At 35.9% G+C, this 27707-nt stretch overlaps 1 protein-coding gene across 1 annotated transcript in view; it reads right to left on the bottom strand.

The window, feature by feature from the left end:
• Positions 1-1860: 1860 nt before the first annotated feature.
• Positions 1861-27707, bottom strand: part of LMBRD1 (LMBR1 domain containing 1) — a 64066-nt gene continuing 38219 nt past the window's right edge. Inside the window, exons 8-16 of the mRNA XM_057368837.1 lie at positions 27464-27589; positions 24959-25111; positions 22900-22964; positions 22021-22123; positions 20825-20929; positions 19470-19619; positions 14154-14229; positions 3967-4058; positions 1861-3804 (exon numbers count right to left, since the gene is read on the bottom strand). Coding sequence (XP_057224820.1) covers positions 3685-3804; positions 3967-4058; positions 14154-14229; positions 19470-19619; positions 20825-20929; positions 22021-22123; positions 22900-22964; positions 24959-25111; positions 27464-27589 — 990 coding nt within the window. The 3' untranslated portion in view covers positions 1861-3684. The remainder of the gene's footprint in view (positions 3805-3966; positions 4059-14153; positions 14230-19469; positions 19620-20824; positions 20930-22020; positions 22124-22899; positions 22965-24958; positions 25112-27463; positions 27590-27707) is intronic.

Here is a 27707-nt window from a genome sequence, read left to right on the forward strand (position 1 = left end):
AAAAGCTTCATTAGCTTTCAGCTTAAATAGTCACATTTTCTGAGAATGCAATTACCATCCTATGCAGCAAGGCTCTGGTACAGGTACACTCTACCCTGAAGTAGATTAAAATTTTCAGTGCAAAATCTCAAGCCTACCCTGCAATCATTTTCCTGAAATTAAAGCAGAAAATACAAAAAGTTAGCAGATATTTCTTTTCATCTCTACCAGGAAAAGCTTTTCACATGTTTCTGACAATCAGCAGGCAATCTGCAGCAAGCTCTCAGCTTCAGCTAAGGAATAGGCAGACAATTACAGGCTTTATTGTGCTTATGACCTGTAACTCTGGATAAACTACCAATCACTAYAGTACAAGCAGCAAAATAAGGACCCATTTGGCACACTTTGCTGAACTCTATCAAACATTCGTTCACAGCTTGTTTGACATGTCAGCAAGATTTCAGGCTCTCTAGTTTCTCAATGCTCATGAGCTTCCAACATGGTAGAAGCTGGAAATGCTGCATGGAAAAGTGCAACAACAAATGTAACTTAAGCCAGGTCTGGTAACAGTACTACACAAATTCTGTGAGSTCCCACTTCAGAGCTGGATTTGAAATATCACTCATTAAACAAAGCAGTAAAACAACTCTGATGCCTTTAAGTGACTTTAGTGCAGAAAACAGATCTCTGAAGACTCAATTGAAGATGTCAGATGTTTGTTTGCAAGGTAGAACAYTATTGTAACGTGACTGCAAAGTTCAAATTTGCTCCCAAGCCTACAGAAAACAGGACTATCATTTCATATCTAACAGCTAAATCAGTGAGAAGCACTGCTACAGCAGCACTATAACTTTGTGAAAAGTAATTTATTGTTTTATTTGCATGTATTTAAGACAACACAAGAGGCAACTAGAAAAGATATACTGGAGGTTCTATTTCCTAAAAGTTTCTGCAAGGACTGATCAAAGCCAAGTATTTTAAGTCAGGGTTGTCTTAGATTTCACTGCTAGGTTTCTTGATTGAGTGATAATGGATGCAGAAAAACAGTCAGAGTTCACACAGTAAACTTGAAAAACACTTCTAGTTCGTTTTAAAGGCACAGTACAGCTAAAAATGTCAAGTTTCCATCACTTTAAGTGTTTAGAGATGAATTCTTGAGTGTATATTCATTACAATTACATTAGTGAGTAGAAAATCTTTTAAAAGCTTGTCAGTCAAATGGTTCATTGAACTCCTGAAAAATTTTAGTGAGGATGTGGCAGGTGACGAATAATTCCAATTATGAATGCTGGCAGTTATTTACTGCTTCTATGACAGAGGGTGACAGCAGATGTCTGAAATAACTTTTGAACTCTCCTATAAAAGTCTGCTCCTTGATAGCTGCAATTAACAATGGGCTGCTTYTAAATCTGATTAATACCCGGATTAAAAAAAAAGTCGTACTTACTGAGTCCTCCAAGTAAAGAGACGAAGTCACCAATTCCAAGGTGCATTTCTGGTTGCATTTCTGCATACAGACTGTTTAAACAGGAAACAGGACTAGATAGGGAAGAAACTGCARATTTGGGAAATGCTAGAAACAGGAGAAACCTCTAGCAACAGAACACCTAGGCACTGGCCAGGCATTTGGCCAGAGATCCCCTAGGCCTGCACACAGCATGAAGCATCTACATGGCACTAAATCAACACTTTCCTGACAATCTTCCCCAGATGAGCAGTGATCTCCCCAGCGCAAAGTTAAGACAGAATGGATGTAACTCGAAAACTGTGCTACAAACAAACCTGTATAAGATAGAGCCAAAGAAGGAAGTGGCAATTTTCACTGGTAAAAACTGAAGATGAAAAACAAAAAAAACCCACAAAGAAAGGAGGACATCTGTGCAGTTAACTTTATTGAATCAGCTCATGTAAATTTTTCACCAGGGCATCTACAAGTAAGTATACTCCAAGTACTTGCCATCSTCTGGATGCAGCTTCCAGACAGTCAACATCACATTCCACCTCCTGTTTGAATTACTTGAACTTCTTATAACTAATTCCTTGCAAGTTTCCCCAAYTGTCATGTTTAAATAATACTCCGCTAATTCTAGTCAAAGAGTTCAGACTGCCGAGTCACATTTCAGTACCTACTATCAGTGCTGGAATACATTTCTGTCCTTTCAAGTGTCACACTGGTAGCAGACAGATTGATTGATAATAGTTGAGCAGATCTGACAGCATATTTTCAGYTTATGATCAACCTATAACACCAGGAGACAGACTCGATGATCCTTGTGGGTCCCTTCCAACTCTGCTTATTCTGTGTGTGATTACTTGATGTTGTCACATCAACATTGATATTACTGGAGCAGCTGGCACTGCTCAGGTTTTTTTGTTCCTGTAGTCTAAATATCAGTTCCCTGTGTTCTTGCATTAACTGCACTACTCACCTAAGACTTGCCCAATACTGAAAATAAATTAAAATTCAGAAGTTCTTGAGAGCCTGCTRTTCTGAAATACTACAGATAGAGGCAGGCTGTTCTTGCAATGACTTCAGTTTGCAAGCATGTAAGCAGGACATATTAATAATTCCCCTACATTCTAATAGCTATTTAACAATCAGTCCTATAAAAAGACTACCTAACTACATTTCCATGAGCTTGCATAGACTATAATGTCCCTCAGGTAGCACTAGAAGCTTGAAAACCTGTCCTTGTAAACATTTTCTCTTTCAGAGTCTGTCAAAGGATATACGAAGATTTTTTACATCCTTAGAAATATAGCTCAGTAACTATATAGCTAAAATAGGATTAATKTACAAAGACAACACGAATGACAAAAATATTTTTTAACTGTGTTTATATAAACATATTGGTTTGTAAACAAATTGACAACATTTACATTAAATATTGAAAGRAAACTTCAAACTAGACAATGTGCATTAAAGAGAAAAATAAGTTAAAAATTGATCATATCTTAATTATTCCATTGGTTACAACTAAATCAGGCACCTGTCAGTTTCAGAGCTAAACTGTACTAAAACACTGCAAGAGTGCTAAATATTGTCATTTACACTAATGATTTCCATTGAGAGCACAAAAGCCACCTCATAGTTACCTGATGATTCCCATGGTAACTCAGTGGGGAAAACACTATGAAAATTACTTATTTTTCACAGATTGAAAATTCACCATTTAAATAATGTTTTTGGCATCCTTTAATGGGCAGTTTCTTGTTAGCTATAGTTTTATGGGAAAATCCCAGCAAAACCAGTGCAAAAGTTAAGCCCTTCTGAAAGTGTAAACTTCATCCCAAATCTTTCCTGCAATATTTGCACCATTTTGCAGGATTTTAGCAAGTTGTATTTATGAATAAAAAAGTCCTAGAAGTTAGGCATGAAAGTATTTACGAAAACCTAAGTTAACAGAAAAGCATTGTGAATTATGAAATAGTTACAACAGTTCATCAAATTATACATCAGAAAGTTACATATTTGTTTAATCATAAACCAATACTTTCTACATATTATTAAAACTCAGCTTCAACACTTGTTCTCATTTAACAGTGATACTGAAAGTGATATTCAGGTTTTTTATCCCTTTAAGTGAGTACACTTATTTCTATTTTTACAGGTGCAAAGATGCTTTCTTGGATACAAGTTCCATGTGTGCATGACTCCCAACATAACTTTAAATTACATTTTTTTGATTTGAAAGCAAAAGGCTATCAATGGTAATAAACAGACAGTTCATCATCACTCATATCTGAATCATCGTCATCTACTTCACCTTCAATGACTGATTTCTTGCCCTTGCAGCATGAAACAATTAATCCAATTAAAAAGACCTGCAAATTTAAAGTAGAAAGTGTCAATGTTATTCAGTCCAGGGGCATATAAGGGCAATACATTGCAAAAACAAATTGCAGTGTGGTGATGCAAATGATGCAATGACAACTACTGCAAATGATCCAGTTTGATTCAGTGGTCTCCAAAATCAAAATACTTACTGCAATGAATGCCCAGTTCCCAAAGTAATAGGCAGCACTGAAGAACCAAAATTTATGAAGRAAGAGGTATGTCCGAGTGACAATACACTGATCTAAATTGAAAAGAAAMAGTACTGATTAACACAGAACAACAACAAAAAATTTAAATACCATATGGTAGGATGATATTGTAGCAGTTATGGGAAATATGTAGCTCTGCAGAATGATTGCACTCTATTAAACCTAATTTACTCTCCTGTAAAGACACTTGTTATAGGAGAGTGACTGAGTAACTTGGTGTTACACAGGTAGCCCCATTACTACTGAATTTTTCCTGCAGATATGACAATTATTTACTAGAATATGTCCAAAAGAGAACTCTTTCATATTAAACACAGCCATACAGAGATTCTGGATTAAAACTCACATTTTAGGACTCCAAAAAAAAACCAAAAACCTGTCTTTACCAAGATTGCATAAGCTTTGTTTAAAAAATGAATATTTAAGTAGTATTTTCTGATGTGGCTGCATTTTTCTTCATTTCTACATTGCTTTTAAAATTGAAATTATAGATTTTAAAACTAAGAATCAAATTGCCAAGGAATTTTCAACACACAGACAAGGAGCATTAAAGCTTGTTTGTACAGGACACTRAACCTGTGGCATTCAAGGGCTCATGTGGCCAGCAGGACATGCCAGCCAGCTCATGAATCTCTCAAATACAAGGAAGGGCCCACTGAGCTCATGCTAAGGTAAAATGTCATTTCCTGGTGGGGTGGTTTTTTTTGTTTGTTTGTTTGTTTTTCTTTTGTTTTGTTTTTTTTTTTAAATACTATGTTTACTATGCTTCAAACCCCACCCTAAAGCCCATTTCAGAGCAGGAATTGGTGTGTAAACATGYTGAACACTAGAGAAAGTAAGCAATCCAGAAACTACCTTTCAGTTTGTCCCTCAATTTGGACCCTAGGTTTGGAAATACTCCCCAGGTGAAAGTGAAGTACAGACTTCCTCCCTTCTAAAGTTGTGAGTGATAAACTACTTGGTAGTTCTATAGTTCACTTTCAGCAGCCATCTAAGTAAGAAATGCCATAAAGTGAAGATGCTTCATAATTGCACTTAATATTGTGAATACCATCTGCAGCTCACCAGCTGGTTACTTGAATTAACAAACAACTAAAAGACTTTCAGATGGCTCTTTATAATAATTGGATTAAATAGACGATGATAAATATTTTAGAATAGGTTGACCTTGTGAAAATGYTTCTATGCAATGTGTCACAGGAGCAGAAAATGAAATTTTAGCTATTGTTACTGAACAAATGTTGTTTAATAGGCTGACACAACATTTTTCAATTTATTCCTYCATATGACTCAATTTAGAATAAATTATAATGAATAACCTAAATTAAGATAGCCATTTGCTGTCCAGAACAATCAGTGTGAATATTACAGATGTATCTTGACCATGTGGAACAAAAGTACACATGCTAGCAAGCCTCCAATAGATACCTGCCATCATTTTAAAAATACAACATATTCTATGTACATATACAGTGCTGACCGAGGAACAAAGCTAAACAACCAGGATTCAACACAAAATATTTTTTTTAAATAAAGAATGACAAGTACTAATAGTCATTACTGCCAGAAGAGTCAACTACGTTTGAGTCCAMTGAGGAAGCTTTTCATTATGGTAAATTAGAAACAGTTACACTCAATATACTATTTTGAAATTAAGGCTTCTTCCAGAAAGTGCATTAGMTAGTTTAAGATTAATTACAATGATCATTCTGTTAAAAATCAAATATTAAAGCTTAAACYGTGATTGTGTGCACTGAAAACTCAAATTATGAGAAGTTACTGATGAAGTCCATCTTTTATGCATCTCAAAACATAGTGTGCTTTTACAAAAGCATGTAGAAGGAAGTAGTTTCTTAGGGAAGAACTACAAACTGTTGTGAACAATGCAATTTCTAAATATTGGCATTATTTGAAAATCAATACTGTACACTTGTTTTACCCCTTCATTAATCAACTAGACAATGAAACAGATATCCTCTGTAAATCCATAGATGAAACTGGAGAGAAATAGAGAGCAGAGGTCTGACACACTAGATGGTTGGATTTAGGAAGAGACTATTTCTCAAACCCCTTGAAACAGTTCTCAAGTTCAACAGAGACCGAAGCCCTGCACCTGGAACCAAGTGACACCATGCAATGGTGCAGGCTGAGGGTTGACCAGACAAAATACAACTTTGAAAAAAGTAACCTCATCTCCCAGTAGACCAACAGAATATGTAGTTACCAGTGTYCATCCATAACTCAAAAATGCAACTAAATATCAGGCTTCATTATCTGGAATACAGCCACTGCCCATGGAATTGGTCCCTTATTCCACCATGACTTAAACTGCAACAGTGCCATTTTGGGCYGCCCAGTACAAAAACACCATTGACTTACTGGAGCAAATCCCAAAGAGGACCACTACAACAGCTCCGAGCACACAGTGCACAATGAAGATGAGTTTTTTCAGCTTCAAGTAAAGGTGTTTGAAGGTCTATYTCACTGCTACCTCTGCTATCTAGTRGGGGCATACAAAGAATTAAATGGGATGCTTCCTAGACCTGCATAATAGCATKACAACAGATGACAGAACAGGAAGAAATATTCCCGTTAAATGGTAGGAGAAGCAATCAGCATAGGTAAATATTGAAGCAGGCTGATCTTGAAGGTATTCACAGCTGGATGTGAGCAACCTGCTCTCCTTGCCCTACTGGGGGTGGGACCAAARCACCTCTTAGGTCCAGCATGTGCTCAAAATCATTACGTGAAGATAGACCTTAAGACAATACAAATCTAAGTAACAAAGGTATTTTGGATGGAAAACCCTGAGTGAGAATGTTATCCAAAGACAGATGAAGTCCACATCCCCAGTTTCAAGCAGAACACAGTCTTACATAAAACACACTCAAAAGCATTTTCCTTCCAAAGGAAAACCTGCATYCTTACTATGTTAGAACATGCATGCACTGCAGAATTTCAGACCCTAATAGTACTGAAGGCATGGCTTGAGGTATCCAAGAATACTTATTTCATACAGCCTGACTGCCAATAATTCAAAAGCTGTGTTGCAAAAAGCATCTGCTACTTGCAGTTTTTGGGTACGGTTTTGGTCACAAATCAAATTGCTAGACAAAGCAAGCTTCAGAACCACCTACAAGAGGACATTAGCAGGTGTATTAAAAATTTCCCCTTTTTGCAACTATCATCTCACAACCTAACATCTTTATCAACATTTCATGTGTTAAGATCACTCAAGTCCTTCTGAAGTACACAGAAGTTTATGTTAAAGATTGTATTTCACRTATCACTTCCAGCTTTCTCTGGAAACAGACTCGTGGAATGGCAGCAACAGCTGTCACAGCCACAAATATGATATTCCTTGCTTTTCTTATTGGCTAAACAGGAAGAAATGGCTAACGTTCTTAACTGCCCCTGATCCAGCAGTTTCTACAAGAGGTTTTTTCAATATTCTATTTGAGCYTATCTCCACTTATTGCATATTCTCTGCTGTGATTTATATTTATGGACATACATATACACACAGAATTAGTAGTAGCCTCATTCAGCTGTTAAGCTTGTCTATGCTCTTCACAATCCAGCTCCTCCACTGCAGCYACTTCTCTGGTTTCACAAGCTAAAATTAATCTCCTATACAAAGCTTTTACAACTTTTGGGTTGTGGCATCCCAATACCAGTTACCTTTCTCTCAGCTAACTTCTCCCARAAATTGCCTAAATTTTAATTCATTGCTCATTCCGCTTTCACAATAATGCAAGTATTAAAGGACTTAAGCACTGCTTGCTTCAAGGTTAACTTAGCAATAAAATTACACCTTTGATGCCTTACCAGAATGAAAAGCATATTGGAATGCATACYACTCACATATAGCAAGGATCTGAAAGTATTTCCCAACTGGTTGCATCGAGCTATAATAACTCCACACTTAAAGAGATGTGAATCRCTAAGCTCCCAACACTTCAAGCTGACAGCACTTTGAAGTACYACAGTGCACTAGAGAAGTATGAGTATCAAATCATTCAGATGTTAAACAATAGTTTGCAGCTACCTAAAATATTTTAAAATCTAGGTCTAACATATAAGCAAAAACCCCTGCCTGCYGTTTTATCCTAGTTACCTGGCTTTGGTGTGGGTTTGTTTTGCTTGGCTGGAGGGGGTAATGAGATTTCACCTGTAGAGACCGAAAGTCTAGCCAGATAAAGTCTAGTCTAAAAAGTACCTTGTTCAACAGAAGCTGCTCAATAGGTTTGGATTCAAATTCTAACAAAGAGAAAAATTAGCAGGCTAAGGAGGAGGCAGAAACTTGGAAACAAGAACAAATTGGAAAGAAGAACCCAAAAAAAGGTATTTAGAAGCCAAACTTCCTTTTTTTTCTGTGCTTCAACCAACAGGTAATTCGTGTATGATACTTCTCATGGTATATCTGCAAATCAAACACAACCTGGCATAAACTAGACAGCCAGAAAAATGTAATCTATGGGAATCAGTCTGGTTTTATAACAAATAGCTAGATCTGATTTTGTAACTGAAGTTTTAAGTCTGGATAACCAACTGCTATTTGCAGTTATTTTACAGTACATGAACAACTGCAATAGTCACAAAACTWCTTGATGATAATTGCACAGTATGAATGTTTACATTAAATGGCTTGAGAATTTTCAAATCACATCAATACTAGCAAGGCTTTATAGCAYAAGGAGACTTCCAGCAAGATCCTCCAAGATTCTGTGCTGAAAGAAGACACTAATCAAAGATTTTAAATGCTAAATAATGTCCTATTGAGTGATCTGGGTGTCATATTTTTTTCCAACAGTCAAATTTAAATAAAGTGACATGTATGAACAGGATTTGCATTTATGTATGAATGCAAGATTTAGTTGTAGAAAGAGGGTTCTGAATTTTCACCACTTCCCTCTGCACATTCAGAGAGCCTGACAGTCCTCTTTTGGCCATTTTAGATTTGGAGTTCATCCTAGCACAGTTATGGCATTATAATTGCAAAAATTCACCCAGCTATAAGGCTTCTATTTCACTTTGATTACAGGGAATCTGTGAGGGTGCCAAGCTTTACATGTATTAAGAGACTAGGTGAAAAACATCTAATGAGATTTGAAGAACTAAACCTGTTAATCGCATTTTTCATAAGTTTAAAGGATGACTTGATTTTAATGTTTATTAAGTACCTTTGMGTGAAGAAAATACTAATGCTACAAGTCCATGCATATAGTGAAAAGGTACAGCATTAGCCAAAAGCTAAATCTGAAGCCCTTTTAATCCCCAAGAGATAATGTTTTTACAGGGAAGCAATAAACCACTGGATCAGCCTGTTGATGGAAAAACGTGTTCTCAGTGCTTTTGTTGAAACTAGAGATCTTTTAAAACACTACATACAATTCAGTTTAATTGCAAACACTGGCCACATGTGTTTAAACACAAGCCATTTATATTATTTCTCACCTTTGAAATGCCAAATTAAATTTTAGCTTCTCCAAGAGCCATTTTCTGAGTCRCCCTTGAAAACCTTATTTTTAAGTAACTAGAAGCAAACAATTCTTATTATAAAGGAATAACCAGTGATAAAGGCAATACTCTAGGGATGGGGATGAGCATGGATGCAAAATTCTAGAAAGAAAGCAACAGACAGCATAACCTATTATTTTTAGTTTAATCAAAACCYCTACCTTTAGGAAAAAAAATATTGTGGGAATTGATGTATCTACAACTGTGTGTCAGTGAAAAATGTACTGCAAAAAGGTATTTWCAGCACTCTCAGCTACTCATACTGTTTACAAATGCCAAACTGGGCTTTCTGTGGTCAGACATGCACCGTTGTGTTAACCTATACAGTGTTCTTACGGTTATAGAAGATTTCAAAGGTGTTAGATRTAAGTAAAGATTCAGGGTAAATTACTAAAAAGGTTATTCACTAAAGCAACAGGAAAATGGAAAGTCCTCACTAAAATCCTCATTTTATGTGGAGCCTTTTTGTAACTTTTCCAATTAATTTAAAATAATTTGGAAGTGATAATCTATAATCATACAACCCTTCATACAAAATTACTAATATTGAGGGTTCTGAGCAATTGCTTGTTGCTTCCCTTTGCATATTTCCTGCATTTCTCCAGAAGAAATGGAATATATTCCTGTTTTGGCATTTGCATTTGAGKCTCCTTTACAGCTTGGGTACTGTCTATATCTAGCTTGTATTCAGGCGAAAATAAAGCCTGAGGTCCTGAACTTGTTGACTACCYAACTAGAGTGCCTTAGAAGGCACAGATCAAGTTAGCACAGTAACCTTCTCAGTTCAAAGGCTTAAAAATGGAAGTAATTTTTTCTTCCCCACGTAATATGCGTGTAACTCAGTGCAAGTCTATGAAAAAGGCCCAGCAGAAACTGCCCAGCAGGTAACAGGCTTTCAGCAAGGCGCATTTCCTCAGCAAAGGAAAAGAACACAAGAGGGATTCAGAGYAAGTTAAGTATTTAAATATGTGATGCTTAAAGACTAGCTTTTTTYCCCCCCTAGAAAGAGTCAGTGCTTATCAGATCTCATAGTTCAGGCTGGCAAAAGTCTTGCATACAAGCTTGCAGATGAGTCATTTGCATTAAATCCCATTAACCTGTTTAGCTAAACCCACACCAAGTTTTCAATGCATTAGTCCTGCTGCAAGAGTCTTAATCACACAGTTGAACTCCTTTGCTTTACCTTCTGTTCAACTGAATGGTGGACCCAACAGTTCAGTTGTCATTAGGCCTTGAAAACAATCATCAAATTACAATTCTGCCCAACTSTACTGGACACTGAAAACTAAAGATTGTTTTGACTGTTACAAATATATTACACTTGCTGCCCACAAAAGACTACTTAAAAAGCTTTTTGAGTTAACCAGAACACAAACCTTTTGTGCAAGATGTTTAAATATAACTAAAAAAGGGTACTTTGACTTCTAAGGCTCTATTATTTTGTCTTCTGTTTCAGGTAGTTGCACTATTATGGCCTTTGTCACTGAGTATAAAACAGATTCATCACCTGCATATGAGGAGTAAATAGAGACAAGCTTTGTTGAATGAAAGCAGRTAACAATGCTAAAATCCCACAAATTATATATCTAACTATAAATACTCAAGAATGTGTTTTTTGTAAGACTGCATTTTAACTGCCTTGTGTTTCTCTAGGAAGTAAAACTGTCCTTTGGATCAAGCCAAACATCAATTTGAAACAAATCTAAAGCAAACACTGCCCTTTAAAGCCTCAAGTATTAGCTGTCACAACAAGATCAGGTCTCTTCTACCATCTCAGAAAAAAAAAATATAAATAATTCACTTAGCAACAGCAAGTAGAGATCCTATCTACAGCATCTGAGTATTYAGTTAGATAGCAGGTTGCTACAAGCTTATCTGTCAGCCCAGCCACTAAAAGGTCATAGCTTGTTTTATGTGTAAGGAAAACCACCTGTTAATATTAATTCTGTTTGAATGGAACAAAATTGAGGAAACAAATCAGTGACTGCATTTAGTTCCAGTTCACTGATTTACATAAAATCCTAGTATCAAAGAAGGCAATTCAAACTGCTTGACCAACCTTTATCTTAAAGTTATTTGCATCTATTTCTGCCCATGTCTAATATCCTTAAAAATAAGAAGATTGTATTTAGAAGTTTAGTTCCTACTTTTGAAATAAGTTTGACTTATTTGATTTGTCAAGATGCTCTGCCTGAGCACAGAAAAGAGTAGCATCTACTTATTTTCATTATTTTTGTTACCAGTATTAAAAATGGCAGGTATTCCAAGGCAAGGATTACATTTACAGTTTCTAAAATTGACTGGATGAAACAATGAAGAGTGCTTTCACTAATGCAACATTTTTTTTAGGTTCAGTATTAAAAATAAACTTTTCTTTCATTTATAAAAACACTTGAATGGCCTCAATGYATCTTCTACAGCTAATACAACTCCACTTAAGCCTTTTGATTACATTGACATTCACATTCAAGAAATACCCATCCATCTTCTGCTTATACTAGGTTAGCACAGGACAGCATATTAACACCTTCTCCACCTCTTTTCTATTAAGAAAGGAGACAATGACACAGAGATAGCCACTGCAGCAACAYGTTAAYGATGACAAACCAAAGGCACCCTTTATACAGACCAACCTGGGTTCAGTACATCAGAAGACTAGTTTTAAACATCAGTATATTACTTCCATTGGTTAAAGTACACTATGAAAGAAAGTAATGTAAAGAATTAATAGTATTWAAAAAATTCAAATATGGGTGGAATTAAATAAGCTTATTTAAATCCAATCCCRGTTTCTATAATTAAGCAAAGTCTGAAGAAATCAGACTATTTTAATTTCTCTCCCCAAGGTCAAGACTAACAAGCTTATGAAAGCCAGTGAGTATATTCTGCTTTCAGCAGATCCTGGCCAAGTTAAGCTGTTTACACGAAACAAACATCTGTACAACTTGGACAAAGTGATGTCGTTTTGAAARCCAACATATTTGATCTTCTAAATTTCGCCAGCATTTCTATTTCTAATCACAAAAATAGGGCAGCTTGATAGAAAAACTTGATAGAACAATTATATTTGTCAAAATATCGAAACACTTGAAACTGCATAAGTCTAAAAATAGCAATCAAAAAATAGATGAATGATTTGAACTCTGGGGGAAAACAAGGGGAAAAATATGAATCACCAGGAATGAGACTAACACATACATACTAAATTTGAAGATAAGCATAAATACAAGGGAACCACCCTGCAAAAGAGACTTGCTTGACAGACTAGGAACAAAGAACTAATGGCCCAGTTATCTCCACTAGTAACAAAAATTACATTTTATATTTTCCAATAACAAAAGCGGAGAAAAACTGAGCGGCTGTTAAGAACTTCTAGAAGCAAAAAAAAAAAACAGGAATACTATTAATACTATTAAGAAGAGAATACAGGACAACTATTTATCTCTTTTATCAATTAAGTACCGCTTTCAASCATTTTCATAAGTATATAAATGCACACACAATACAACTGCTCTTTGTACAGAGGAGCTGAAAGAGAGTAGGAACAACTAAAGGCTTGGGTTTGAAAAGATCTGGACCATTCTGAAGGCCATAAATCTTTTGCTTAGATCAATTCTTTGGAACAAGAGACCCAAGCAATCAACATGATTGTGATCTTAAAGAGCACTATCAGTACTGCAATGGCTTCTGCAATTCAAACTGAAGAAAACTGTTTATATGCAGAGAGAAAGGATGTGTAAAATAACATGGCAAAAAATAAAACCAGCATGATTTCAATTAGCTTGTTTTTTTAATGACACCAGGCTAAAACTCATTCACAGCTTTACTCAAGTGTCATAGAGGAATAAGCACTAAATAAAATGCTACCTGTGTCTCTCTTTCAAAATAACCCCAAAACATCAACGTTAAGGCCTGCATAGATTGAAAGTCAAGGAAGATTCCAGCATTATCCATCTGCTTGCTACTCACWATTTAAGTCCAGAATAGCCATGATACATCTTCTGCCCAAATAACAAGTTGAAAAAAAGGACATTTAGTAACAYAGATGAGAAAGTTATACAGGAAATTATACGGAATAATAAACCAAGAGAATTAGAGAAATATAGTCTAAGATTTCTAGTTCCACTGGTATTGCTGCCCATGGAAGAGCCCATGTTTACATCTCATTAAAAATCACATAATCCTCTTATCTCTAAGTTTCCACTGAGAATCTCAAATTCCACTGAGAAGCTCAGACCTTCGTTTTCCTGAGTACACTGAGAGAGTATCTGTCTGCATGTTTGTATGATAAACATACAATGAAGTGACACTTACAATGCTAAACTATTCATAAGCTGGGGGTTTTTTTTAAGATCTTCTACACAGACATTAAAGCAAATGGAATATTTTAAAGTTAACTGGAATGCTTTGTTACCCATGGTTTCTACTAAAAATAGTCATTCCTTTAAATGAATACAATAAGCTTCAAGCAAGCTGGGGTTTTTGATTTAGACATACATCAAAGCTTCATATTTGCCAAATGAAAGCCAAGAAGAGAGATTAAGCTGCTTATTRCAGCTGAACATGCACCTATCACATCAGAAATACAAGAAAAAAATTTATCTTACCTTCAGGTGCATCTGCATCACAGTCTTTAGACACAAGTGTCACATTTCCTGGCTGGCCGTCAATTGTCTTATTACTCTGCATTATAAATATGGAAAATTAGTACATTAGTCTACCAGCACTGTGCTTTCAAATCAGACACTGATAGTTCTGAAACTGAATACATTTTCCAATAAATTAATTTTATAAAAATAGCTCAAAAGTATTATTTTTGAATAGCATATGCAGACTAAGCTGTGAGTGGCAAAATATGAACATTTSTAAGTGTGATTTCTTTCACAAGAAAATTAATAGCTTGTGTTCTTTTTGAAGACTTGTGAAAAATACACTTAAACTCTGAAATTCAACCTTTTAACTGTGCATAAAATTAATTTGAAAATCAACTTGGTGATGAAGACACTATGGAAGAGTTAGGATTGWTAATGATAATAAATAGTTTACTTCTCCTCTAAAAGCCAGATGATAGAAGCCAACATAACTGGACAACCAAAATGGAAGAGGACCAATTATGCTTAAGTGAACTACTGAAAACCAAATGTACCCACTTAAATGTCCCAAATCTTTGGAAAATTATCCTTTCAGCAAATAGACCCTTTCAGGAGCTCTTTGTTCCACATTTTCGAACAATCAGTGAATAGTTTTAGCAGAGTCCAATGTAAATTCTTTGCACTACATTGATTTTTTTATACCCTGATTCACTTCAAAGGGTCTCTCACCTACTGTACTTATTCGCACACTCAKGGTTTCCTAAACAGAAAGCCCTCTAAAGAAATCAGAGTCAACACCTTTTCTTCAGACTGAGAAAAGTTCCTTTAATAATACCAGCAATCATTACATGCTGGAACATAAAGCTAAGCTCAAAAAACTTAATTGAGAAAGTTTATCACTATTAAGCAAACCCAGCTTTCACAGAAGAAACAAGTCAGTGTCTATCCTAAAAGGCAGAAATTTGTACRTGAAGTTAATTTTGTTTCATGCAAGGTCATGGAAGGGGGGGAGACTGCCTTAAAACAACAAATCTAAAAAAGAACATGATTTAGTCAGAGAAATCAGGAGCAAAAGTAAGAGAATGTGCAGGCAAAATGACAGGGTAAGAACAGAAGACATGAGATTTCAATGATTCATTGWACATTTAGCAGCTGTCCATCTCCAGAATGTATTCCAGCTGGCTGTCACTATTCAGCTTACACTGCTCAGTTATAGCAAGCACTTCCTCAAAAAGGATAGTACCATACCTTGTAAAATTCCATGGGGCACACAAAAAGCACGAAATAATCACAACATGGACATTTAAAAATTGTCTTCCTTATCTTTATTCACTTTAACATATTAACAGGATTTTTAAACACAACAATAGCTAGACCTATGGGCTTTCTTTGATAACATCTATGCTTTTTCCCAGGTCTTATACCACAGTTTTGCAATCACTCCTATATTTTAAGACATTTTTAGTACATGCATTGCCAGAGTAAAACTTTGTTCTGCTATCCTATCTACTCTAAGGCTGAAGGCAGGATGCATCAAGGCCAAGCATGAGACAAAGCCACAAACAGTAACTCAGTTATGTGTGCTTCAAGAACTGACACATTTTGGACACTTCAGAAAACAGCAAGTCACTATATGAAGGRCTAGGATACAGCCTGTTACACCCATATAATTAGTTCCTGCTTAAGTTCAGGATTAAGAACTCAAAAAGACCTGTTTCCACACTTAGCCATCTACGGGATGACACTTCAGGACTCCTACTGCTGACAACGAACACACTCTGGGTCCTGCAACTTAGCTCCACTCCTCCAAATTATTTATATGATGACTGAAGAAAGTGATTGTTGCTGTTTTTGTTCTTAACCAGGGAAAAGTATCTGTGTTGCTTATGGCAAATACTGGCTTTTTAATTCCTGTCTTCGTCAATCAAGTCTTAAAGGTCCCCTAGGTACAAATATCAGCAAGCAGTAATTTTTTTTTCAGACAAAGGCAAAATAACCCTTGGCCTTCTTGAATAGAAATAGCCATAAGACTCAAGTATGGGCAAAGTTAAGCTTCTGCTGGAAAGCTGAGAAGAAGGCCTGGATACACATACAACTCTTTCTTTGTGAAAGGTTATGAAAAGACTCATTGCTGATTAACAGATACCACAAATTGCCTCAAGAGGTGAAACCAAGCTATCCTTGGTGTTTGAAGAACTATGAAAGTTGAAAAAAAMCCTGCAGAAAGATTTGGTTGGTAAGGGCACTATACCCAAATGAAATTTTTAAAAGTTTCCTACAGAGCACATCTGAAGACACTTCTGATGAATTGGGGTCACCTGCCTTGAACACACCAGTGGTCAGAGTTAAAGCAAGTAGTCCAGGTCTGGTTAATGTTAATTGCCTCATAAAAGCTCAGCTTTTCTATACATATTCAGTTAAAAGGAAATGTCACCAGCATTTCCAAATTAAAAGCTCTTGTCCAGAATAACARTCTCCAAAGGAAACAGCTCAAGATTCCAACAGGAATCAAACCTATCCAATGCATTACTACAGATTGTGGTTACAATTTAGTTTCACACATCACTAGACTGGGAATTACTGTAGAGCAAAGCAAAGGGGAAGTACTCCTTTTACACAGTCTATGCACCACCAGACTGTCATACACATGTTTACTGGCCCACTCATCCACTAAGCTTTCTTGGAATGATGCTCATTTATTGCTTGGTTCTTACACAATGTTGGTTACCAGTGGTGTTTAAGTCTGAAATCAACTRTAGTGTGAGAGCACAATGAAATCCTGGACAGACAAAAGTGCATAGGGTTGTTACCATTAGGAAGCTTGCCACGTCTAGCTCACTTGCCCAGCTCCTGGACACTCCTAAATCCATGATCACCTAGTCATAACTTAAGAACATCTTCACTGCTACACCCACAGAAAAATCTCTTGCTTCTCTTCATTACCAGACTCCATCTCTCCTSATTTCAAAATACCAAAATTAAACATTCAATTATCAAGCTAGTCAGACACTGAAAATGTTTCTGGTACATTCTGAAAGATTCTTTTAAAGGATGTTATTTGAAATCCTTGTATCTACTCAGTATGCCACAGAAGCCCAGATGTAATATACCAGCATACTCTTTATGCCTCATGTTATTTTAACAATAAAACCAGTTTCTATTCAAGTTATATTATGCACTTTAAATACACCTCTTTGAAATGAGATATAACAAACTGAAGACCCAGGATGACTATGTTAACCAAAACATTTTTCAAGCCTTTGAAAGTTACTCAGCTCTTTTCAACCATTCCAGCTAATCCTTCTTGCAGTGCTGACCAGGATTGTATTTCAATAGCTACAAGAATGACAAGAGCCTTCCTACTGCTGTGCTTGACTCTTTTCTACTACAAATTATGCATTTATCTTCAGATACTATTTGTCATAAACAGCTAGCATGCAAGTGTTTGTTTAGTCTCAAGCCTTCAGCCCCCCTCAATATAGATACATTTTATTTTATTCACAAAGCAACATAAACTGCTAGCTACAGCCTTTATAATTTGTTTTTCTCTTCAAATCTTCCATGCTATCTACAAACTTTATCACAAAGGATTCTCTTTTCAGGGCACTGGAAGGCTTACAKACTAACAAAATTGTTCTTCCCCTCTTACACCCACACTGGTTCTGCAATTGTGTGCCTCTGTAATTGGAGGCATACAATCATTCCACAACAAACTGCCTTTTGCAGTGACTTGACCTCACAACTAATTYAGAGAGCTATATGAAGTTCTAGGCTGCATAAACAGTAAGCAATCATGCCAGGAGTTCTATGAAAACACAGGTAAACTGACTTTCATTTTAGTTTCATGCTGCTACTACCCTAATTCTGACAAGCTGAGCCAATTTATAGAAGCCTGAGCATGTTCATTTTGGGTTAGTAATATTTAGCATAAAATCTAATAAAATGCATTATACTTCCTAAATACCAAATATTCAAATTCCCTACAGTGATTCTATTACTGTGCTTGGATTGATATCAAGATGACCAATTGCCCATTACCAGACAATTCAGATGTAAAGACAGCAGTAAAGYAGCAGTTATTGAATCCTCCACTTCCTGCAATGACAATCCTACCACATCAACCCATTTAAGTTGATCAAGTTCCTCTTCTCTAGCATATTTAACACTACTCTAATTTCAAGTTCTCCTTGAAATCCTTTTGCCCGAACTACTCTGTAACCACTGTTTAAATTAATTAATAGTAGTAAGTTATGAAATTTACTAAATACTTGCAGTTGAAGGAAGTCAGCACATGTTTTGTTTGGTTCTTTTTGTAAAGCAAATGTGCTCCCTCACACAGGATTATACTTTTAGAGACTTAAGAGAAATATTCCAAAAGCTCAAAGTGGCATCTAGTCCCTTCAGTCTYATTTCTTTCAACCACTCCAGCTCAACTGTTTTGTCTTTGTGAAATGTGAACATCAAACAGTGTACCAAGGGATCTTAACTTCATTGTGCCTGAATAAGCAACCAGTTCATGACCTGGTTAGGTCTACATTTGCAAGATCAGATCTAACAGTCTACCCCTGTAAGATACCAGACCTTAATCAACAGCTGTCCATGAAACCTCTCAAGATGCTTATGATATGTAACTTTRAACTTCCCCATAAATATGCAGGCTGCCACACAAACTAAGATGAAATAYAGTAATTTAGTTCTTCAGGTACAGAAGATGAAAGACTTAATAAACCAAAACCTTGAAATACACAAAAGTGCAATTAAARAGGCAGAGACTAAATTTTAACTGCCTAATTCTGTAGAAGAYTTYACARTGMAAGAACTGCATGGAGTTTCATGAAGTTGGACAATCCAAAGGGCTTGAAGTAWGATTAATCAAACCACACTTAGCTCCACTCAGATTATYATTTTCTACTGTACCAAGTTATCTTTGTCATTCCTCATAAATATGCACATAAAAATGATAAACTGTGGAACATTATTGATTTCATTCTGTATACAGCATTATACATGAAAAATAATTCTCACTGCAGTCACTCAGCAGCCTAAGCAGACCAGTATAAAATCTAGTGGAAGATATCAACTGTCTTACCAGAAGAAGTAAAGCAAAACTCAGTTTCATACGGTCTTGAGATGACCTAGGAATTAAGTTGTGTGATCTACAGTACAATCGGTTTTGGGCTTGTCTGTTACCAAGAGACCTCTCAGTATTTTAGAAACTGGCTATCAAAGTCTCTTCAAAAACTGAAAATGTGTCTGACTTTAAAAGTTTCTGTAAACAGTACATTTTTAACACACACAAAAAAATTTTAACACAAAAAAATTTCATCTCACCTGTACCAGGTATTTCTGGCTTCCATACATGACATACTGTGGGGCAAGACTGTAAATCATGTAACTTGTATGAAGAACTATCAACAGAAGTATCATACAGAGAAATAAGAGTGCTTGAGGTCGAGTTTTTCCTCTTCTGATTTTATAAAGCTAAAATCAAAAAAACAAATATTGGCACAATGAAATCTCTTTTTCTGAAGGCACTTAAAAACCTCTAACTCAAATAAGGTTTAATTGTACTGCYAGAAGTGGGAGGTTGCTAAAATTATCCTCTGCCAACTTAATTCCAATGATTCAAAGCAGGTTTTCAGGTGTATTTACCTAAATTTCAAAACACAGCTATTTAACAAAATTAAGTGCTGTTTTGTATTAATGGCCCAAAACATTTATACATTAGCATTTAGCAGCAAGATTTAAATTGCCTGTCAACTGTAACAAACTGTGCACTGGTTTACTGAAGAATGTTGTGTCCTTTGGTCAAAGTGGGGTGTCATCTATCACTCWACCCCCCAATGAGATCTAGAMACAGCGAATKGAGTTATGAGAGAGCATCCCCAGGCTCTGTGGAAATTTGTWCTGCAGGGAACAATATGATCCCAMCTCRTTGCCCTATAGACACCACTCTGTAATTCCCAAGGGCTCAAYCTGAGTACTATGTTAGGGTAAAGAAGGCAACYAAGGGGGAAATGACAGCACCAAAAYCATCAACTAATCTCACAACTCRTTGCAAAGACTGATGGTCACTGTTCACATCAGACTGGAGTGTCCCCAAATGAAGAGGTGACAATTATTAAGAGTAAGTAGGCACATCAGCAGGGAAATATTTAACCAAGTATCAGAAGCATGAATGTCATGCTATTGCACACAAAGCTGCTTGTTCAAATACAGTAATATTATTTGCATAATATTTAGATAGCCCCAGCACCACTGCATTGTTTTCTCTCTTATGCAGCTAAATATGCTTGKCACACAGATGGCAATTCACCAGCTTCTGACTGTATACCACACTAYGGATTTTGACCATAAAGTTGACCAATACTTCAAATACACTGATCATATGGCTTTAACTTAGAAAAGTTAGACGCCAATGGAACAGTGATCAAACACGTGGAGTCAGCTGACTCTATTGCTCAAATTAAAACAACAGTTTTGGTCGGATGATTTGGCAAAATAAAACACCCTCCAAAAACAGTGCAAATTGTACAATAGGCTGTTAACACTCGTTATGCACACGGACAATGCTATTGGCAACATCTCACATTTATAAAGCAATACAAAAAAATTAAATATATTCAACAGCACATATTTGTTAAGACATCTGAGTATTGGAAACTAAACTCTTGAGTTGTATTTACCCTTATCCAGAAGAACCATATGCCCATATTTCGAATTCCTGCCATTGAAGTGAAGATAAAGTACATAACGATAGTTGTGATAAGAATATAATCAAGTGGGAAAACCTAAAACAAGAACACAAGCAGTTAAAAAGACAAAAAAMCAAGCCCTTCTACCACTTAAGGCTAAATAAGCAGTGTCTATTTCTATAGATTATATCTGAGGCAGTAAGAGTCCTATTTAAAAGTTTTACATAGTATGCTGCTAATAGAGTTTAGTTTGGAAAATTAATAAAAATGCTCAGYGCTTTAAGACATACCTTCATTTTGAAGTGTTATGCATTTTTAGATCAAGAAATACTTAATTATATTAAATATGCCCACAGGATGACAAGTCCACAGTGGCAACTTTTATTTTAGGACTACACAGACACCTATTTTTGACTATTTTTCTGATCACATTTGCATACAAAACTTRATTTTTATATTTACATTAATAAAGYTTGAGAATACTGCTGCTGAAGACTACTTTTCTCAGTAAACTACAACCTCAGGTGTTAAATAGCTTTAAAAACCATGGGGAAGCAATGCATTGTACTGACCCATTATACCAAGAATATAGGAATAACTCAACTGGGAAGGAATAAAGCACTACCTTAATATTAAGGCCTTTCTTTCTGTCAGTTCACTCATGACAGACTCAGATTTGTACATGGACTTGCTGCCTTCCAACTCTACTGAAGTTAACTCATATTTGTTTCTATGTTGGGTTTGCTTCCAAGACTAATGCCTTACCCTAACATACGTAACGGCCTTGTGTAGCATATTTTTTATGCATAACATACTAAAAAGTTAACAACTGCATTTACTTCACTGGAAAGGGTTGAACTACCCAGTACACCAACTAGAATGTAAGTAAAACATGGGACAAAGTTCATTTTATACTGTGCATAGTAACAAGTGCTGTCATTCTCCATTGCCACTATACTCTCATCACATCAAAATCAGTTTCAAGTACCCTCTTCCTTCTCCAAACTAGCTTCCWTCCACCTGAGATTTTCATATCAGTAAGAAATACCCCAAAAATAGTACGGAAGTTGCCTTGCTTTTACTGAAAACACATTTAGACGTTGTTTTAATTAATTACTTGGGGAAAAAAGATTAACAGAAAACAGAGGAGCATCCTTACATATGTATATYACCACTTCTTTACTTACTCTTTGAAGCACTGGTAACAGCATATTCAATGGATTGGTCAGATTAGTTCCTAGAATTATAAATCCTGAGTCGAAGCCAGCTGAATGCAGAGCTTTGTCCAAACTGCAGCAATTRAAAAAAACTGGGTAAGTACTGTGGTTCTCCCAGAGCTTTGTCTTTAGTTTAATTAAAAAAGGCAGCTCCAAAGAAAAAAAAAAAAAAACCACAACAAACTGAACTAATCCCAAAGAGKGACAGCTGTCTAACATTTTTATAGACACATGCTTTGATTTACTACACTCACTGCACTTGTCTATGAAAGATATATTGATTGCTCCATGTTCTCAGCATTTTTGCTTCTCCCTAGTTTGGGTCATAAAGCTTATTTTACCAGTCTGAAAGATTAAAAAGGCCAGCATTTGAGACCGCTGGTTGGTGTCAGTCCTCATTCAAATCCACCACATTTGCAGCTGGCTATGTTGTTTTCAATGCCATGAAACCATTCCAATGTAATGCACATCAAAATRGATTACACATGTCTTTTACTGCAAGAATTTAAGCATCTGTTATCCAGTCAAAGAAGTGCCTACAAGATTAAGACTCATTCAAGCACTCAGAATACTTCTGTAATCTGAATTAAATTTACTGGACATACATGCTCAATTTCTTTCCTGAATTAGAACTGTTTTCAGCCTGAACCACCTTCTTTCTTTAGTCTGTTTTGGCACATTTTGCTCTATTTCAATACGCACTATTRTACTGAGAAGGGCAGCTCTATTGACAGAAATGTAACATAGAAAAGAAGGGGGCTGACTCCTGAAGCAAAAAAACCCAATTTTTATGTTAGGACAGAAACTAGATAGTTTAAATGGTAAAGGAAAATGCTGCAATGTACTTACTTTGACAAGAACAGAGAAACAGTGAAGAGCAATGCCACAATGATGAAGAATACTCCCCACACAATCTACAAGCAAAAATTTAAAACAATTTAACTGAAAATGTTTGCAGCTGATGCAAGAAGGGACATCTTGCCTTGACTTCAATAATAAGCTAATGATCTTAGAGCACTTCACAGCTGAAATACACTCAAAACAGTAATATTTGATAAATACTTGAGAAAAGTGCTCACAAAACTTTTACTCTRTTAAACACAGTTTTGTCAAGTACATCACAAGCTCTACTGTAACACACAAGTGTACCCCTAAGTCAAAAGTGACCTTAAGAAAAAAGAGATGACATTATGTTAAAAGAACATAGCATTTAGAAGCATGCACAACCTGTACTCATTGCATTATGTGGAAAAACTTTACTATATAAATGCACTTAGGTTTAATTAGATAGAGATTGGTGCCTTGACAAAGCAGAAATAGGATTCTATATCTAGTACTTGCTTCACAAGAAATGGAACTTCTCTTGAAGTCTGAAAATCAGACACATTCTTAAAAAGTAACACCCAAACCAAAGGCGCTGGAGGTGAAAATGTAGAACAGTAAGCAAAGCTCAAAGACSCTTTCTGCACTTCTACATTGAACAGAGTATGGATACTGAACAGATATTCACCTTTTCAGTGAAGTCACAATTGAACAATTGACAAGTCATATATTTGCAAAGGCATTTCAAGTGCTTTTAGAGCAMCAGTAAAACAGTTCTGCAAGAGTTAAGACATAATTAAGTGATAGACATTACCATCTTCACAGGACAGCTCTAGCCAAAGTAAACAAGTTCTCTGGCATGCTTCATAGCACAACTATAGTCTAACTGAAAATCTGTCAGGAAAAATTATCCACCTGCAACGCTGCTTTAGTCTCTGATTCATGAGTCAACAATTCACAGTAACTGTCACAGTTAGTGAGAGAATAAAAAGCTTTCAAACCACAAAAACAAGGAGACACCACAATACCATCCTGACTGTAGCTTATAAGCTGTAAGTAACTCATATTGTATCCTATCCTGTGAGAACACAGTCAACTGRTAAAGTCCTACAAACAAAATATATGGCCAATGTATTTCTCAAATTTGAGTAGTATGTGAAAAGTTAATACAGCTTGTGTAGTTTCTCTAGGTATTTCTTAAATCAAAAGGARGCCTCCAAACTCTTAACGTGAATAGTTACAGATATTTGTCCTTTCAATGAAAGAGGTAAGTTTTTATCAGTAATGTATCATAGCAAGGTAACTCCACTAAGAATTCCACACTGAAAGTTTTTTTTCAGCTGCAGTTTCAGCCCATCTCCATCAGTCCCAGCATTAATAGCAGCAATGACAAATTTGTTTATAGCCCACCCCACTCTCCCCAGCTACCCAAAAGCAGCCTACAGTTGAAAGTAATGCTAAAACATTTTCCTACATCTAGTTGGCAAGAAATACTTTATATGGCAATACTGKTCATAAAAGTACTAATTTTCAAAACCAGGTATCTAATAAAAATCAAAGTCTTAAGATCAAAGAGACGAAGATAAAAGCTTTGCCCCAGTAACCATCTCCTTTGCATTGGTTAAGTATCATGGCTTCTCTTCAGCTAGCTTACTATTTATCAAGTAATTCCTTGGCAAGATGCTTGTTCCAAATGCATATATTATCAAAGTATCTCTCACTTCTGCTGGATACATGTAATTCAGATTAACCTAAGCTAACTGACAGCTATAGAATTCTTTCTTCTCTTCTCATTTTCATATGTTTGATAAAAAAGTACGATATTCAGATTTTCTATGGCAGTAGCACTAAAGTAGATCAGCTAGGATTTGTTCATTTTTAGTCTTAATCAGAGTTGAGGCAAATTAAAAGGTTTTCCAACAGCTCAGAGTTCACTAAGGGGCTATCATTGTATAGTACTGGAGTAAATTTTAAAAAAAGCAGCTGATATACAGGGTGATAATTGATAAACTTGAYCTGTGATTTATGTGGGAGAAAGAAAGTAGGAATTTCCATTTAAGTATCAAAAAGTGAAAAGRAATTTCACCTTTAGAGGTCGAATAGCTTCACAGAACTTTGTCCACCAGCTTTTCTCAATAGATTCCAGATGCCTCTCTCTCCTTCGAAGTGTCCTTAAYTTCTCTTCTAGCTGTTGTAAAGTCCGTCTATCCCTTGATGACAAAGGACGACCATCTCTGCACTGTTTACAAAAAGAGTAACCAAATCAAGAAAACACACTTAAAAGCTATTTTAATTATTTACAACAACTCTAAAGAATTTGTAGTATATAATTCATGCATGTAAAATTTCAAGGATTATCAAGAGGATGAAGAGCAAAAGCCACAAGCTGCAACAAGAGGAATTCCTATTAGGTAACAGAAACCACTTTTCATGATGAAAACATTCAAAATATTAAGAGGGTGGGTAGTCTCCATAGTTAGAAATGCTTTAAAAGCACAGCCATGATCTGATTAACCTGATCTAACCTGAAAGAGGTCTGTGCTTTGTGTGGAGGCTTAGGGTTAAACATGGTGTTTTTAAGAGGTCACTTCCTATTAAATTCCATGATTAAGCCTATACAGCCAGCCTGCCATTTATTTTCTCTCCAGCATTCCACTAGCTACTCAGCTATGTTTCTCAGAATAAGCAAGAAACATAGCTCAAATAAGAGGCAGCATTACCCCAATAATCTGTTGAGTGTACTGGGTRATTTGTTTGATTATTACATTAAAGAATGCATTTTAATTTTTAGCCTTTAAACTGAGCAGGAACCATTACACTCTGCTGTAAAGGAAGTGGCACATGCTTGCATTTGCTTACTTAYATGTGCTAAGCAAAAGCAAGAAAATAGGCATTAGGTAGCTGAACCAAGATTGTTTTTAACATGGATGCTAGTGTCATACTTGGATAAAAAAAGGTTCTTATAAAGTAGAAAATGCACTAAAACTGTTATTAAAGTTTTGAAACTCCTTATTAATTCTCTTATTTTAAAAGACCATTTCTACAAATAGTGCAACACTTCATACCAGTAAAGAGCAAAAAAATTAAGTAAATTTGTCAAAAATGTGACAAGACTAAGACCACCTTATAGGCATACATAACATTTAAATTGGAAACCACTATGTACTTTTAATAGGAATACATTCACCCTACCCTATATAGTACCTCTGCAACTTAAAAGGGACTTTTTGACAACAGTTCAAGCTCCCAATCTATCAGATTAATAATAGTACAAGAACTACTACATATTGAATGTCAGTAGCATACCTTCATACTTCTACTTTTTACTTTATGGTATTCTCTGTAACACTCTCTTCACAACTTAATGCAAATATAACTGAAGAGCTAAGATTTCAAGTACAGAATTAGGCAGAATCCTGACCATAATCCATAAACCAAGAAAAATTAGTTAATACTAAAAGATCATATTACAATATAGACATAACTTAAGAACTTGCTACTTTTTGATCCTATTATTTAGCCGGATTAAACAAGACGACCAGTTGCAAGCAAATTCTCATAATCCACCAAGGTCTTCTATAGTAAGTAATGATCCATTTGTCACAGATTTCTCATTTTTCTCACATTGATTTAAGTAAGCAATGCCTTTGTGGCTGTAATACTCTGTGCAAAACCAAAACATAATTTATTCAACAAAATGTCTAGAACACTGAAGGTGCCACACTGTGTAGAGGTAAGCCAAGTATCAAGGGATGACTGTTGGAATTGCTTCAACATCTCTGAGATCCACTAAAAMCGAGCACACAACAGCACAGATGGACTGCCAGGATGGAAGCAAAGCAGCTCAATRCCACTTTCCCCGCTCAAGTCTGTGAAAACACTGGTCAAACCATTATCTGAAATGGGTTGAAAAAAAGGTTGGGATATTTTCCCCTGTCAACCTATATATAAAGAAATCTTACCCTCCTTTGGCTTGCACTCAGAGGTTGTTAGAAGTGTCTTGCTTACATGAGGCATAGCAATTTCCATCAGCTGCAAAGCCATCATGGGTTTACAAAAGGTTTTAGCATACTAGGGATATTTAAGACTCAGAACAGATTTTCACATGCATGCTTTTCATAAGGAAATTTATAACAGCAAGGTACGTTAACTGGGAAGCAAGATTATCTGGAGCTGTTCTTTATTCATAAAGATGATAACCTAAATCATGAGAGCTCTATGTGGCAAGTATCTTGTGTTAATCAATGCAGTGTAGTTAAGTCAATAAATTGAATGCCACTTCCGGTGGCACACTAAGTGAGATTAGTACCTACAAAGAACCTTTTCCATCCGAGCAGGCCTGGAGAAGTTTTGAGTTTGATTTGTTAATACTTTTTAGCTAGACAGAAATTACTACTGCTGCAGGACTGACAGAGAATGTAATCACTACTAGACAAGTGATTACATTTGTTTCAAAATAACTCAAATAACTGCAACCTATTCATTTCTGACTTGCTATTCTTCCTGAAACAAAGACTCTCTACAGCATGACCATAAACTAGCAAGCAAGGAAAACAAATCATTAAGAAAATGAGAACAGTGAAGGACTTACCTTTGATTTAATTCTTAATAAATGTTGCTCCACTTCTTCAATATCTTCAGTGTTCTCTAAACGTTCRTAAGCTGCACTGGTAGTTCCCTTAATCAAGTTTAGAGGCAAAGCTGACATACCATAAGCCTAAAATAAAAAGAAACATACATACTCAAATTTTTCTGCCATATATTTTCATTTGATAAGGCTGCTTCATGCTTTATCTATGAGGTATCTCTACCAGGTGGTTATTTGACCCCATCTT

This window comes from Malurus melanocephalus, unplaced genomic scaffold, assembly GCF_030028575.1.
Source record: "Malurus melanocephalus ecotype Western Australia unplaced genomic scaffold, MMel_1.1 scaffold_4, whole genome shotgun sequence".
NCBI classification, from domain to species: domain Eukaryota; kingdom Metazoa; phylum Chordata; class Aves; order Passeriformes; family Maluridae; genus Malurus; species Malurus melanocephalus.